The following is a 16,886-nucleotide window of genomic DNA, read 5'->3' as shown; positions in this document are numbered from 1 at the left end:
CCCCAAACTCTTTCTGATCCCATTTACCAGCACTTAATCTGTAGCCTCACAATTGCTCATTTAGGCGCTTCAGTGTCCTCACCACACACACACTGGCGGTGTGTTCCAGATTCCAAGCATCCTCTGGGTGGAAAAGTTCTTCCTCAGATTCCCTCTAAACCTCTTGCCCCTTACCCTAAACCTATTCCCTCTAGTTTCAGACACACCTCTGCTGTGGGGAGAAGTTTCCTAGTATCTACCCTATCTCTGCTTTTTGTAGTTTCGTATACCTCCATCGGGTCACCCCTCGGCTTCCTCCACTCCCAGGAAACCAAACCCAACCTCTCGAGATTCTTCTCGTAACTGAAACACCATCCCAGGCCACATCCTGGTGAACCTGCTCTGTCCCCTCTCCAGACATCCTTGTGGCATGGCAACCAGAACAGTGCACAGTACTCAAGCTGTGGCATAACCAACGTTTTATAAGGTCATACCACAGCCTACCTACCCTTGTGTTCCATGCCCTGGCTAATGAAGGCAAATATCCTGATACCTTCTTCACCTTATCTCCCTGTGCTGCCACTTTCAGGGGTTCTTGACTTGTACAACAAGGTCCCCCTATTGTTCAATATTCCCTAAGGTCTTGCCATGCATTGTTTATATCCTCCCAAAGTGTATCATGCTAGTGTATCAGAATGAAGTTCCATCCACCGTTGTTCTGCCCATCTTAGCAACTGATCAATATCATCCTGTAGCCTCACTATCAATAATATTGCTGATTTTCTTTTTGTGTCATCTGCAAACATGTCATACCTCCCTTCATTCACGTTTTAAATTGTTAAACTGGTCACAAGCTTCCAATCACAAAAACAACCCTCACCCACCACTGTTGCCTATCACCAAGCCAGTTTTGGATCCAATCTGCCCTGGATCCCATGGGCTCTAACCTTTTGGACCTTGACAAAGACCTTGAAATCCATGTAGACTACAGCAACCACACTGTCCTCATTACATTTTTGTTATGTTTATAAAACAACATACTGTGGATGGTGAAAATCCAAAGTAAAAATGCAAAATACTGGTAAAGAAATGGGATTGAGGTTTCTGGTTGATAATCTTTCCTCAGGAGGGAGGCTGAAAGTGTATGCTTGTGTTACCACGATCCACCTAGAGACCTTTCCAATTATTGACCACTTAAGAAATTTCAGATACAATTAAATTAATATTTCTAATTCACGCACTCCTTTTTTGACGCTGGGATAATCCTGACTCTTTGCCACATCTCAAAGATCTCATTGAGTGGAAATGGGCATGGTACACAAGCCATGCTCTGATGGGGAGTGGTAGTTGCTGTTCTCTATAGCATAGGCATGCTTTCCCCTGCTTGGCATAAATTGAAATGTGAGTTTGTACTCTCAGATCTACCTTCAATCATTCCTTGTTCAGGATGTGAGCCCAGCTAGCTTTCATTGTCCATCCCCTATTGTTCCTGAACTGAGAGCCTTTTGATAGTTAATCGCGTAACTGGGTCTGAGGATGCACATAAATACAAGGTTAATGAAGGGCATTAGTCTGGCTTTTACCACAATTGCTAATAGTATTTTATTCAAAATACGATTGTATTGTAACATGTATTGTTCCCCAGAGTAAACCTATATCCTCTTTCAAGATTACACCCACGGATTATTTGGAGATTAATAGATGAACCGTGGATACTGTCTGCAGAGTTTAGGAATCAGGTTGGAAGCACAGAGCATCTCTCAGGGTATCATGTTTGTAATACAGTATCTAACTAATTTTATCATGTATAAACGTGGTGAGAATTGCCTTTATGGCACAAAGACTAAAAAGGCAGGGACTGTTAATGTGGAAATACCTTTTAGTTGCAAGTTAAGGAGAACGTGGCAAAACCCTTGGCTCTGTGTTGCGGGTCATTAGCTTTCAAGATTTTACCTTGTTTACTTAACGTTTTGTCTTCTGCTTCTGATGCAGATTAACAGTCTTAAATTGTCAGAAGAAATAGGAAATCTGGCAGCCCTCCAGGATTGTGTTGTCTTCGTGAATCTAGTGTGCAAGATGTGAGTAACTCGACTTCATTGAAGAGCTTTTAAGCAAAGATGATGTGGGTTGGATTAACCAAGAATGTTATTGAAATAAGCCCAAATTTGTAGCATAGTCAGGAAGCTGCAACAGTTTGTATGGTACTTTGTAAGTAGTAAAAGCATCCCAAGGCACTTCCGACCAACGTGACATGGACAGGAAAATCAAGTGTCCTTTTGGGACTACATTGTGTCATGGCTCAGTGGACACCATTCCAGCCTTGGCAGAAGTTTTTGGGTTCAAATCCCACTCCCAAAATTTGGACACAAATATCAGGCTAACTCTCACGGTGCAATCTTTCAGATAAGATGTTCAATCTTTCTATTCAGTAGTAATAAAAAGTTCTACTCTGCACCAGAGACTTCTGCACAATGTTTCAGGATCTATTTATTCAACCAACATCACTGGAAGAAAATATTATATGGGTGTTACAGCATTTTTTTTATTTTCTTGTGCCACTTTGCTATGTAATTTCCTACATTACAGTAGTGACAGCACTTCAGAAGGAATTAATTGACTAAATCTCACCTGGAGGTTGTGAAAGGTGCTCCTGAAATGCAAATCTTAGCTTCTGTGATGGTGATCTTTGAAATGAATGGAAGAGATTTGGAAAAAAATGATTTGGCAATACCTAGCAGGTCAGGCAGCATCTGTGGTGACAGAAACAAAGTTAACATTTTTCAAATCAATGACATTTCATCAGCTCCGGAGAAGTGGGGCGGGAGGGTGGTGGGGGGAGTGTTTTAAATCAATCAATTGGTTCTATTTTGAATGAACACAACAACTGAGCCTCTACAGCTCTCCAGGGTAGAAAATTCCAAAAGTTATCAGCCTTTAGTGTGAAGAAGTATTTCCTTATCTCAGTCCTAAATGGCCTACCCATTATTCTCAAGTTCCACCCTCCAGATTTGCACCCTACAGACGAGGGAAACATCCTCCCTGCACCTAGCTTATCACCAAGTCCTCAGTGACTTGTGCACAAGCAGTCCAAGATCTGTGAACATTGGCACTACCCAATCTATCACCATCACTCTACATTTCTGTTATGTTCGCCAAAATGGATAACCTTGTGTTTTTGCATGTTATGTTTCATTATCTCTCAGTTTTTCACATTGTATTCCATTTGCTTCATTGGAATAGTGTGGGAGGTCAAAGATGGTGCAGCCAGTCAGATGGAGAATTAAGGTGGTGGGAGACTGGAAGCTTGGGGTCATTGTAGCAGACTGAACAGAGGTGTTCTGCAAAGCAATAGCCCAATCTGCATTTGGTTTCCTTGATGGAGAGAAGGTAATGTTGTGAGCAGTTAATGGAATACACTAGATTAGAAGTGCAAGTGAATTGGTGCTTCATGTGGAAGGACTGTTTTGAGACCCTGGATGGTGGGGGAAAGGAATGAGTTAAAGGCCAGGTGCTTCATCTCCTATGGTTATATGGAAAAGTGGTGTGAGAGGGAAGAGTGAAGTAGAGGGTCTCAGAGAATAGTTCTTCTGGACTGCTAGGAGGGAAAAGAGGTGTCTTGTGGTATCTCAGTGAAGATTCATGAAATTATGGAGATCATCTGAATGTGGAGGCTGGTGGGGTAGGAAACAAGGACTAGGGAGCCCTATTGTTTGGAGGATGGATGAGAACAGAAGTGCAGGAAGTAGAAGATATACAGTTGAGAGCCCTATTAACTTAGCGGGGAAGTCACGGTTAAGGAAGGAGGAGGGACTGTTGTGGAAAGTCTCATCTCTAGATAGAATGTAATGAAATCCTTAAGGAAAGCAGGCTGTGAAGAGGTGTAGTTGAGATAGCTGTAGGAGTTGATATCTCAACTCCTTTGAAAGCATTGTGTCACCTGGAGAACCTTGGTTGTCCATCCTATTCATGGACATTCCCTTTGTTCTCTCCACCTCTTTGAAACACACTTGTTTTCCCACTTCTCCAGTTACGATGAAGGGCTGTTGACTTGAAGCGTTACTCGGTTTCTCTTGCTGCAGATGCTGCCTCAACTCTTTCTGTTGTGGCTTTAGATTTTCAACATATGAATTTTTAATTTTCCATTCAAAAGGAATTGGTTTATTATTGTCAAATGTACCGAGGTACAGTGAAAAACTTATTTTGTGAGCCACCCGTATAGATCATTTCATTACAACAGTGCATTGAGGTAGTACAAGGGAAAAGCTATAACAGAATACATGATAGTGTTACAGTTACAGAGTGCAGGCAGACAATAAGGTGCAAGATCATAATCAGGTAGATTGTGAGGTCAAGAATTCATCTTGTAGTACTAGGGAAAGATGGTTATAGGATAGTACAGTTATTGAATCCTTGTCTATCTATGTAAACTCTTTAATAATTAACAATCTTTCTTATTGCAGAAGTGGAAAAGAAAATGCATCACAGATACTTGAAACAAAGTCCATTGAGGAGAGATTCCAGTTCATCTGCAACTTTTTAGAATGTAAGCACTGCAGAAATTACATGCCCAAAGGTGTTCGTGCATTTGATTTGCAGTTATTTTAATCTTGGACGAGCACCTCTGTTTTGTTTTGCTCCAGTGAGCTTTATTTCATTAAATCATACTTAAAGCATTTTTTAATTGAAATTAATAACTAACAAAGGAATTAAGTGATGTGGAAAGCTTGGCATGTTTGCCCTAGTCTCAGATGATAGAATCCATATGGAATGGGATATTTGGTGTTGAAGATTGCTCCTGGGTGATCTGTCTCCACACCTTCTGTAATCAGCAACACAAAACAAAATTCCTGCCCTTCATCGAGCAGCAGCTTGCCCATGCCCCCACCCAACTCAGATAAAGAATGATTGGAACTGTTTGCATATCTTTCTTGTGTTTCAATTTTCAGCACAAGTGTTTTCTGTGCTATGGCTCATGAACAGGACCATTTGGATATCTCTGTAAAGGAGTGGTGTGGGATTGTGTGTGGTGATGTAGGAACAGCCCCTACTCAAAAGTGCGCTGAATGTGGTGTAGGGAAATGAGCAAGAGGGCAAAAAGAAATGAGAACATAGAACCTAGACAGTAGCGCACAGGAACAGGCCCTTTCATCCTCAGCGTTGTGGAGAACTATTAATTAAAAGCATAACTAAACTAGTCTCTTCTGCTTACACAATGTCCATATCCCTTCATTCTCTGCATATTCATGTGCCTATCTAAGAGCCTCTTAAATGCCTCCATATCGTATCTGCCTCCAGTACCACCCTGGGCAGTGCATCCCAGGCACTCTGCACTCTCTATGCTTTTTTTAAAAAAAACTTATCTTGCACATCTCCCTTGAACTTAACCCTTCTCGCTTTAAATGCATGCCCTTTAGTAATAGACATTTTGACCCTGGGGTCCCCACCCTATCTATGCCCCTCATAAACCTCTGTCAGGTCTCCCCTCAGCCTCCACCACTCCAGAGAAAACAACCCAGGTTTGTCCAGCCTCTCTTCATAGCACATGCCTCTAATCCAGGCAGCATCCTGGTAAACCTCTTCTGCAAGGAATTGTTTTTAAAAAAAACATTTGGCCCATTGTGTCTGTGCAAGTGGAGAAAGGCCCACCCAGCTTAATCCAACCTCTCAGCCCTCGTTCTGCAAGCCTGCACATCATAGCTGTTCAAGTCCATATTCCAAGTACTGTTCAAAAATGCTGAGGGTTTCTGCTCCCTGTCACCCTTTCAAGCAGCAAGTTCTAGACCCTGCCACCCTCTAGTGGATCTTTTCCCAATCTCCCCTTGAATCTTTTTCTGCCAGTTACTATGGTCCCTGTGTTTTCTTTGTAAATCCCTCCACTAAAGGAATCAAACCATTCTTCTTTGTGTATCTCTGGCCCCCCATAATTTTGGGCACCTCCAAATAAGTCTCCCCTCAGCCTCTTCTGCTGTAAAGACAGCAACCCTAGCCTCTTCATAGCTACAATCTTCAAGTTGTAGCAACATCCTTGTAAATCTGCTGGGCCAGTGCAGTATCATTCCTATAATGTGGCCAGAAATGTACACATAATTTAAGCTGTGGCCCGATGAGCATTGTGTACAGTCTTTTTTCCAGCATTGGGGAATCAAGAACTAGAGGGCAAAGGTTTAAGATGAGAGGGGAAAGTTTTACTAGGAACATGACCAACCCAGAGGGTGGTCAATATATGGAATGAGCTGCCAGAGGAAGTGGTTGAGGCAGGTACATTAACAACACACAAAAAGTACTTGGACAGGTACATGGATAGGAAAGGTTTAGAGGGATACGAGCCAAACACAGGCAAATGGGACCAGCTTAGACGGGCATCTTGGTCAGAATGGACCAGTTGGGCCAAAGGGCCTGCTTCCGTGCTGTGTGACTCTGAATCCTATAACTGCTCTTCCACTTGTATTTTATGCCTTGGTTAATGAAGGAACACATCCCATATAATCTTTGAACTAAAACAAAAGCAGTCCTGGAAATACTCAGTAGGTTGAGCAATGTCCTGTGGGGAGGGAAACAGAATCAATGTTTCAGGTCAGTAACCTTTGTCATCGATTAGAGTAGTGACCAAGATTCTCCCAGGTTACACGATGCATTTGTGAGCCATCCAGATGATTGGGGTCATCTTGCTGGAGCTGTGAGAGGCAGAACATGAGCTGCTGGAAATCTCAAACAACTGCGAAGGTTGGAAGTACCCAGCAGATCAAGCAGCACCTGTGGAGAGAGAAAGTCTTTGTAGGCATAGTTACAACAGGATATTGATCAACTGGAAAAGTGGGCAAGGAAGAGCAGATGGAATTTAACTTGGACAAGTGCCAAGTGATGCATTTTGGAAAGTTTAAACCAGGCCAGGACATGCACAGTGAATGGCAGGACCCTGGTTCCCCGAAAGTGACGGCACAGGTCGACGGTAGTGAAGAAGGTATATGGCATGCTGGCCTTCATCAGTCAGGGCATTGAGTACAGGAGATGGGATGTCATGTTACAATTGTACAAAATGTTGGTGAGACTGCACTTGGAATATTGCATGCAGTTCTGGTCATCACGCTACAGAAAGGATTCGATTAAGTTGGAGAGGGTGCAGGAAAGATTCACACGGATGTTGCTGGGACTGGAGGGCTGGAGTTACAGTATACTGAGATGCAGTGGAAAACTTTTGCTTGCATGCCATTGAGGCAGATCATGCCATGCATAAGTACATTGAGGTAGTGAAGAAAAAAGAAAACAGAATGCAGAATATAGTGTTTCAGTTAGAGAGTGCAGTGCAGGCAGATAAATCAAGGGCAAGGGCTACAAAAGGGTAGATTGGGAGATCAAGAGTTCATCTTTAACATTTGAGAGGTCCATTCAAAAGTCTGATAACAGCGGGATAGAAGCTGTCCTTGAGCCTGGTGGTATGTGCTTTCAAGCTTCTGTATCTTCAGAACAGATGTGCCTGACACCAAGGAACTGGGAGAGTAGGATCTCTTTTCTCTCCTCTCCCATTTGAGCAGAAAGTACAAAAGCCTGAAAGGATCTCCCGGTGGCCATCTACTTCAATTCCACATCCCACTCCCAAACCGACGTCTATCCACGGCCTCCTCTGCTGCCACGTTACGGTCAGGCGCAGGTTGGAGGAACAACACCTCATATTCCGCCTTGGTAGTTTCCAACCTGACGGCCTCAACATCAATTTCTCTAACTCCCGGTAACCTCTTTCCCTCCCACCTTTTTATTCTCTCCTTTTGTCTTCCCTCATTTCTATGGTCCCCTCCCCCCTTCTCTTTCCTCTTCCCCCACCCTCATGACCTGTCTATCTATTCCCCACCTACTTCCCTTTATTCCATGGTCCACTGCCCCCTCCAGCAGATTCCTCCTCCTTCAGCCCTTTGCCTCTTCTACCTATCACCTCTCAGCTTCTTGCGTTTTTCTCCCCCCCCCCCGCCCCCCACCAACCCCCTACCTTTCCCCTCTGACTTGGACTCGCCCATCACCTGCCTGCATGTGTTCCCCCCCTCCTCTGACCACCTTATTCTGGCTTCTGCCCTCTTCCTTCCCAGACCTGATGAAGAGTCTTGACCAGAAACATCGACTTTTTATTTCCTTCCATGGATGCTGCCTGACCTGCTGAGTTGCTCCAGATTCCAGCATCTGCAGAATCTCTTGTCTCGGCAGCTTCTATCCTGCTGTTGTACGACTGTTGAACAGTTCCCTAGTACAACAAGATAGACTCTTGACCTCACAATCTACATCGTTACAACCTTGCGCCTTATTGTCTACTGGTGCTCCACTTTTTCTGTAGGTGGCACTTTACTCTGCATTCTGTATTATTTTGTGCTGTACTACCTCAGTGCACTGTGTAATGAATTGATCTATCTGAACGGTATGCAAGATGAGTTTTTCACTGTACCTCTGTACAAGTGACAATATCATTCCAAGATGTGTAGTTGAGATAGGTATGGGAGTCTGTTCCCTGGAAACCATAGCCAGAGTCAATCTGATCATGACTGCATTGTATTTTACTTCTGTTCTCTGACTGAGAACATGTATTCTGTCATTTAGTAGCAAGACAGCTTAAAATTATTTCATGTAAACATTGTCTTTGAGTTGCTTACTGCACAACTTGAATGGCTAACAACTGTTCTGTGTTTATAGGTTCAGAGGTTCAGAAGAGTCAGCCAGGTAAGAGTCCCTCTTCCAAGATATTTGGAGTGAAAATGTCCTTGAGGCTCATTGGTTTCCGGAGCTGAGGCTCTGTTGTAGTAGTACTTGGGTATGACTTTTTTTTTGTTTTCCTGGACTGTGTGTTTGTGAGAGAGAGACAGACAGAAAATGTTGAAAATCGGAGCAAAATGTTCTGATAAAAGGTCATTGACCCGAGACGTTAACTCTGCTTCTCTCTCCACAGACGCTGCCTGACCTGCTGAGTGTTTGCAACATTTTCTGGTTTTATTTCAGATTTCCAGTCCTGTAATTTTTGTTTTTTGATGCTGGAAATACCCAGGGTGAAAACATTCGGCAGTTTTTGAAATAGAGGCACAGACTCTGCAGTTCTCAGGACTGAAAGGGGAACTCTGTAGCAGTGCCTCACTGTATGTTGGGGGCAGGCCGTGTTATTGTCTGAGGAAAGCAGAACCTTTCTGGGATGTATGCCCTTCAGCCCCTTCTTCCTGGTCCCTGTACAATCCCATCTCCCTGCACCAATCCAGACTTTCATCGTAATCATACAGCACGGAAACAGGCCCTTCAGCCCAACCATGCTAACCAAGATGCCCATACGCCTTCTAAACTTATACTATCCATGTGCCTGTCCAAGTGTCTTTTAATTGTTAATGTGGCACCTCGTTTCATTACTGACCACCCTCTGCGTGAAGAGGTTACCCTTTTGGTCTATGTATGCCCTCATGATTTTATATACCTCTATAAGGTCTCCTACTGAAGGAATCAAGTTATTCCTTAAGGCAAAATCTTAGCCTGCCCAACCTCTCCCTATAACACTGAGCGGACAGAGATGGGAAACTGACTTCATGCATGCGGTGAAATAGCCAAGAATGGAACTGAAAGGATCCGTTGACTCTGTTTCCAACGTGTGAACAGCTGCCCTGCCTGGCTGCACAAACCCAAAAAAATGCTGAAGAAAAATTTTTTAAAAACCTGCAAATGTGGAAAACAAACAAAAATAGAAAATGCTCGAAACACTCATCAGGTCAGGAAATATCTGTGGAAGGGATAACGCTTGACTTTTTGGAGTTACGTCTTTCCCTTTCCGTAGATGCTGCCTGACCTGCTGAGATCTCCAGCAGTTTCTGTTTCTGCGATGGAATATTGAGCCAAAAGGCAGGACATGTCTGAGGGGGAAGGGGGTGAGGTTAAAACTTTAGTTTTAGTCAGATCACATTTTAAATAAAGTGCCCAGGGATATTCAAACACTGGAGTGTGGATAGAAGTAAAATTGATACAAATGCAGAATGACATTTACAGATGAAAGATCAAAAGCATAGTCAATGTAAGAGAAGAAATGGAAGGGTTTAGGTTGGGAATCCCAGAGCATCGATTTGGCAGCTGAAGGGGTGGTGACCTATGGCAGTAAATTGGTTTATTATTGTCACGTGTGCCGAGGTACAGTGAAAAACTTTGCATGCCATCCATACAGATCATTTCATTACAACAGTGCATTGAGGTAGGAAAAGGGAAAAGCAATAACAGCATGAAGTGTTACAGTTACAGAGAGAGTGCAGTGCAGGCAGACAATAAGATGCAAGGCAGATTGAGGTCAAGGGTCCATCTTATACTAGGGGACCGTTGAATAGATGAATGAGAGACTGGAATTGGGGAGACAAATCTTGTAGGTGGAGATATGGATAAATTGTAGTTTACAGTTGAGGACAAACTCTTAATGGGACTAGGGCCAACCAGCTGTTTGATTTTAATGGTATTTGTCATGTTAACTGTGAAGATAGTGCTGGGTAGCAATATAACTAATGAATATTCCAAGTGAATTCCTTGAGTATGAGACTGACTCTCTTCGTCATCAATATTTGCAGATCGGTGCAGGTACAATCCTGCGGCTGGAAGTGTGGTCTCCTTGCAGAAGATCTTACTTGGTGAAGATGTTGAACTTGAGATGGCAAAGGTGAGCTTGTGGCCTGAACCTGATGCAGTGGTCGAGGGTGCCACAAATTGTATTGAGTGAAAGATATGTTTAATGTGCCTGTTTACACAGATTGCTTCTGTGTGAATTTGTTCCTGTATTGTGGGTGTGGGCATCACCGGCTAGGCTGGTCTTCAGTTTACAAATGTCATTGTGTCAGTTGATCCGTGTGTGTACACACCCTTGTAACTTTTAATCATTGTCTCTTCCTTTTTGTTTTGCAGATGACTGTCCTCCTCCTCCACCTCCATACCATGGCCAAACAAAACCCACACGAGTTTGAGGATCTTGACATAGAAACCCAGGTAAACAAAATACATGCTGCTTCTACCTGGATTCACAAAGTGAGGGTGACGCATTCAAGGCTGCCTATGTTGCTCTGTAGAAGTGATGGTAGTCGTCTTGTTGGTGCCCATATCCAGATAGTGATTGCTGCTTCCACCATGTGCTGGTGATGTGTGAGCTGAGGGAAATTTGAAGGTGATGTTCCCACGGCGGTGTTAGTGAGGGTTACACTGGATGTGGTGCAGATGAAATGACTGTGGGGAGGGGAGGGTTGGGAGGTGGTAGAGATTCTGTATATTCATCCTATCTATGAAGTTGAAGTGCAGCCTTTGTATGCCAGTAATGAATAGGGTGATTATCAGAATCGAGTTTATTATCACCGCCATATGTCGTGAAGTTTGTTGTTTTGCAGCAGCAGTACAGTGCAAGACATAAAATTACTATAAGCCACAAAAAGAAACAGTGCAGAGGAGGAATAATGAGGTAGTGTTCATGGACCGTTCAGAAACCTGATGGCGGAGGGGAAGAAGCTGTTCCTGAATCATTGTGTGGGTCTTCAGGCTCCTGTACTCCTCCCCGATGGTTTTAACGAGAAGAGGGCATGTCCCAGGTGGTGAGGGTCCGTAATGGATGCCACCTTCTTGAGGCACGAAGATGTCCTTGATGGTGGGGAGGGTTGTGCCCATGATGGAGCTGGCAGACTCTACAACTCTATGCAGCCTCTTTCGATCCTGCACATTAGAGCCTCCATACCAGGTGGTGATGCAGCCAGTCAGAATGGTACATCTGTAGAAATTTGCAGGAGTCTTTGGTGACATACCAAATCTCCTCAAATTCCTATTGAAGCAGAGCTGCTGGCTTGCCTTCTTCATGATTATTGGGCCCAGTAATACAAACTAATGAAAATTATTTTTTTTATTGCAATTGCTGGAAATCTAAAATAAAGATTTCTGAGAATGTTGCCAGGTCTCGAGGGCCTGAGTTATAGGGAGAGGTTGGGCGGGTATGACTTCATTCATTGGAATCTAGGAGACTGAGGGGTGACCTTGGGGGTGTGTACAATCATGAGGCACGTAGATAGGGTGAATGCATGTCATTTTCCCAGGGAAAGGGAATCAAAAATGAGAGGGCATATGTTTAGGGTGAGAGGGGAAAGATTTAAAAGGGACCTGAGGGGCAACTTCTTCACGCAGAGGGTGGTGGGTATATGGAACGAGCTGCCAGAGGACAAGGTAGAGGTGGCTACAATGACAACATTTAAGGACATTTGGGCAGGTCTAGGGATATGAAAGGTTTAGAGGGATATGGGCCAAACACGGGCAAATGGGACCAGCTTAGATGGGCATCTTGGTCAGCATGGATGAGTTGGGCCGAAGCGTCTGTTTCCATAATGTATAACAATGACTCTAAAACAGAAAATGATGCTCAGCTTCTGACCTTGTGTCAGAACTGGTAGAAGGGTTTTCGAAATGAAATGTTGATTGTTTCTCTTCCTACCGATGGGGCCTGACCTGCTGAGTATTTCCAACATTTTCATTTAAGATATCTTTATTAGTCACATGTACATCGAAACACACAGTGAAATACATCTTTTGCATAGAGTGTTCTGGGGGCAGCCCGCAAGTGTCATCACGCTTCCGGCGCCAACATAGCATGCTCACAACTTCCTAACCCTTATGTCTTTGGAACGTGGGAGGAAACCGGAGCACCTGGAGGAAAGCCACACAGACATGGGGAGAACATACAAACTCCTTACAGACAGTGGCGGGAATTGAACCCAGGTCACTGGTGCTGTGAAGTGTTATGCTAACAGCTACATTACCTCTGCTTATCCTGGGTGACCTCACCAAGGCACCGACTTTTTGGGCTCCCTGGCACTTGGTCTGAACCTGATAAATAGTGGAGAGGCTTTGAGGGTCAGGAGGTAGTGACTGGTCACTGTGCTAATGTGGTTGGTTAAGTTAACCTTGTCAGTGATGATCCCAAACTGCTGATGTTGGGGAAACTTGGCAGTGGTGATGTTGCTGAATCTTGGAGAACAACAGATCTCATTGATCCACATGTTTATGACTTGGAAGCCCAAGCCTTGATGTTATCCAGGTCCTGTTGTAAACTGGTACGGATAGTTATGTTGTCCACATTTGTGAATGGAAGGGCATCTTCGGCTGGCATAGAAGGCAGCTGTTTGGTCCAAGTCTGTATCGTAAGGGAATGTGGGAAATAACTTTCAGCTGTGCATCTCTTCCCTCATCGCTACACTGGATGTGTCGGTGTGGATTGTGTGCTCAAATCTCCGAGCCACTGAACTCGCAGTCTCCTGACTTAGACGTGAATACTGTCATTGGGTCATGCTAACAACAAAGGGCAGTTGATTAGAGTCAGGCAATCTCTGGAGACTGCCTGAAGCACTGTGGCTGAGAGCTTGGCACAGCTGACAAGGTAAGTGTGTGTAGTGGCAGGTAGTGCAGACTGAGGGCTCAGCGAGGGGCTGTGCACCCCAGAAGGAATGTTCAGGGGACAATTAACCTACAATAGGACGCTGGTGAGGCTGCACTTGGGGTATTGTGTTCAGTTTTGGTCGCCCTGCTATTGGAAAGATGTTATTAAACTGGAAAGAGCGCAGAAACGATTCATGAGGATGCTGCCAGGACTTGAGGGACTCGGTTATAGGGAGAGGTTGGGCAAATCATGAGGGGCGTAACTAGGGTGAATGCACTCAGTCTTTTACCCCAGAATTGGGGAATCAAAAACTAGAAGGCATGGGTTTAAGGTAAGAGGGGAAAGATTTAATAGGAACTTGAGAGGCAATTTTGGCACTCAAAGGGTGGTATCCATGTGGAATCGGCTGCCGGAGGAAGTGGTCAAGGCAGGTACAATAACAGGCAGTTTAAAAGACAGTTGGACAGTACATGGATAGGAGAGGTTTAGGAGGTTATGGGCCAAATGCTGGCAAATGGGACTAGCTTGGATGGGAAATCCTGGTTAGTATGGACCAGTTGGGCTGAAGGGCCTGCTTCCGTGCTGTATGACTGTAATTTTACTATAAATGTAAAAAAACTTTCACAATCAGCAAATTTCCTGATTACTTAAAACTTAGTGAAGCTTAACTCCCTCAAATGTTTATTCTAAATGTGCCATATTGAAGCTGTATGTAATCTTTGATTTATTTTTGGGATGGCAATTGTTCTCAGGTTTATTCAGATCCCACTCCACTTCCTGAAAGGTTTATCTGAAACTGCTTTTTGCCCTCTCGGGATCAGTGGTGAGGAAAAGTTAAAGGCCCTGGTTTGTAGCGTTTTGCATGTTTATTTGTACTACTCTGAAGTTTGTGTTTGACTTCTTCCCACCCCCACTTCCCAGGGTGAGCTTGTGGGCATCCTCCGCTTCGTGCTTGACAATGAAGAGGGAATTCATCTGGACAACAACTTGGCCACATTTTTGCAGAGTCGAGGTAACTAAATGTACTTTTTAAATAAATTTTGCTACAGCAATAAAATGTATGACAAGGACTTGTTGTGAATCTTCCTCAGCTTGTCTTGTGCATCAAGCTTGAGGCACACCCATCAGGACCCTCGGCATCCTGAGAAGGAGTGTTGCAGATCCTGTTTCCAATTTGGAAGTGGTCTACCATAGGGTCTTGACTCTTTCTTCTACCCTCCACCACCACCTGACTCCACCAGTGGGTAATGGATGTGTGCTGTATGATATAATTTATCTGCTGTTAGGAACTGGAGAAGGTCACTTGGCACCTGCGAGGTGATCAGTTGATAATCATGAAATCTCAGACAGGATACCAGGAAGGGCTCACCCCGCTCTCCTTCAGAACAGTGCTATGGAATCTTTCACACTCGCCTGAATAGCAGATTTATCGAAGACGCAAGAGACTGCAGATGCTGGAATCTGGAGCGACACACAACTCGCTGGAGGAACTCAGCGGGTTGAGCAGCATCTGTGGGAGGAAAGGAATTGCCGGTGTTTCAGGTCAAAACCCTGTGTGAGAGTGGAGAGGTGAGCTGGCCAGCAGAGAGGAGAAGGGGAGTGGCGAGAAGGGATTCTGAGGCGATTGGTGGTCTGAGGAGGGGTGTAAGATGATGGGCAGGTAGGAGAGGCGAGCAGGGGTGGCATTGGAAGATCTGTGGCAGGTGAATGATAGATGGAGGCAGGGAGAGAGAAAAACTTGGGGGGGGGGTGCACAAAAAGCAAATGGAGCAAGTTGGGGGGATGGTGAAGATAGGAGACTTTAGACTTGGCTTGGTGTTCCTTCAACATTGGTGAGTCTCGGTCTGGATCAAGTCTCTGGACTGAAGTGGACGTTAAACCCCCTGCCACCTGGCTTGAAGGTGAAAGGGAATGTGTTGCCCAGCTAACCTTGTATCTGCTTGCATTCCCGTATTCGTCACTGTATTGTTTAAACTGCTGCTGCGTTTTGTTTCACCTTTTGATCACCACTTTAGAAGAACGTGACAGCTTTAGAAGGAGGTATCTAATTTTCTTTTTTACTTAACAGCCTCGTCTCCATTGGCTCATCTCCGTAGTGCCAGTTCAGACGAAGTAACCTCGCCAACGTTCTGTGGGAAAACTGGAGGACAGAGAGCCCAGTTTTTGGCATCCAGAGTGTACAGGTCTGTAACACAATATGTTCCTGGTCTTCAGACATTGTTGTATCTTGTTTTGTTGTCATTACAGAAATGCCCATCCAGATAGTCTGATAAAATTGATATGGATTTCTTTCCCCAAAGTAGACTATGTTTACGTTAAAGTAAAATACCAAGACCTGGAAATAATGCATTATTGGACCCGAAACACTAACACTGTTCCTCTCTGCAGACTTCTCTGGGTCAGCTGACTTGTTCCAGGATTTTAGGTGAAAAAAAACCATGACTTCCGCATATCAAATGCCTTGGGCTGTTTCAATGGGACGTTGTACAAAACTTGGCATCAGACCCAAGGGAAGTGGTGAGGAATAGGTGGCTAAATTTAGTTGACGTAGATTTGTAGGAGTGTTTTAAAAGAAGATTTGAAGAGATTTGGGCATTGTTTAAATGTGGGCCAGTATAGATCAGTGATCACAGGGCTGATGAGTGTAAGGAGCCTGGTGTGAGTTGGGTTGGAAACAGAGTTTCAGAAGAGCTCTTGTTTCTGGAAAGGCATGGAGATAAAGACACGGAGACACTTTTGATAACGTGATACACTTTGGAAGAACGAACTTGAAGGCAGAGTACAAGGTTAATGGCAGGATTCTTAGCAGTGTGAAGGAACAGAGGGATCTTGGGGTCCAAGCCCATAGATCCCTCAAAGTTGCTGTGCAAGTTGATGGAGTAGTTAAGAAGGTGTATGGTGTGTTGGCCTTCATTAGTCAGGGGATTGATTTCAAGAGCTGTGAAGTAATGTTGCAACTCTATAAAACTAGACCACAATTGGAGTATTGCGTTGAGTTCTGATTGCCTCATTATAGGAAGGATGTGGAAGCTTTAGGGAGGGTGGAGAGGAGATTTACCAGGATGCTGTCTGGATTAGAGAGCATGTTTTATGAGGAAAGATTGAGCTAGGGCTTTTCCCTTTGGAGCGATGCAGGATGAGAGGTGACTTGATAAAGGTGTATAAGATTGAGGGGCATAGATAGTGGACAGCCAGCACCTTTTCCCCAGGGAAGCAATGGCCAATGCCAGAGGACATCTGGTTGTGAATGAAGGGAAGTTTTTAGGGGAGGTATCAGAGGTAGGTTCTTTACACTGAGAGTGGTGGGTGCCTGCAACGCACTGCTGGGGGCTGATACAATAGGGATATTTAAGACTCTTAGATAGGCACATGGATATAAGAAAAATGGAGGATTATGGGCTGTGTAGGAGGGAAGGGTTAGATTGATCATGGGGTAGGTTTGTACAGGTCAGCACAACATAGTGGGCCGAAGGGCCCGTACTGTTCTAGGTTCTATGAGACTTTCAGGAATAGA

General features: G+C 44.3%; 1 protein-coding gene across 4 annotated transcripts in view; it reads left to right on the top strand.

The window, feature by feature from the left end:
• Window positions 1–16,886, top strand: part of numa1 (nuclear mitotic apparatus protein 1) — a 96,110-nt gene that overhangs the window by 24,735 nt on the left and 54,489 nt on the right. For all 4 annotated transcript variants that reach the window (XM_052025817.1, XM_052025820.1, XM_052025816.1 and 1 more), the window contains exons 3-9: window positions 1,972–2,057; window positions 4,440–4,522; window positions 8,653–8,679; window positions 10,542–10,630; window positions 10,873–10,953; window positions 14,294–14,384; window positions 15,441–15,555. In XM_052025817.1, coding sequence (XP_051881777.1) covers window positions 1,972–2,057; window positions 4,440–4,522; window positions 8,653–8,679; window positions 10,542–10,630; window positions 10,873–10,953; window positions 14,294–14,384; window positions 15,441–15,555 — 572 coding nt within the window. The remainder of the gene's footprint in view (window positions 1–1,971; window positions 2,058–4,439; window positions 4,523–8,652; window positions 8,680–10,541; window positions 10,631–10,872; window positions 10,954–14,293; window positions 14,385–15,440; window positions 15,556–16,886) is intronic.

This window comes from Pristis pectinata, chromosome 11 (genome assembly GCF_009764475.1).
Source record: "Pristis pectinata isolate sPriPec2 chromosome 11, sPriPec2.1.pri, whole genome shotgun sequence".
In the NCBI taxonomy this organism is placed as follows: domain Eukaryota; kingdom Metazoa; phylum Chordata; class Chondrichthyes; order Rhinopristiformes; family Pristidae; genus Pristis; species Pristis pectinata.
Note: the sequence above shows the minus strand (reverse complement) of the source record. Positions and strands in the feature narration are given on the sequence as shown.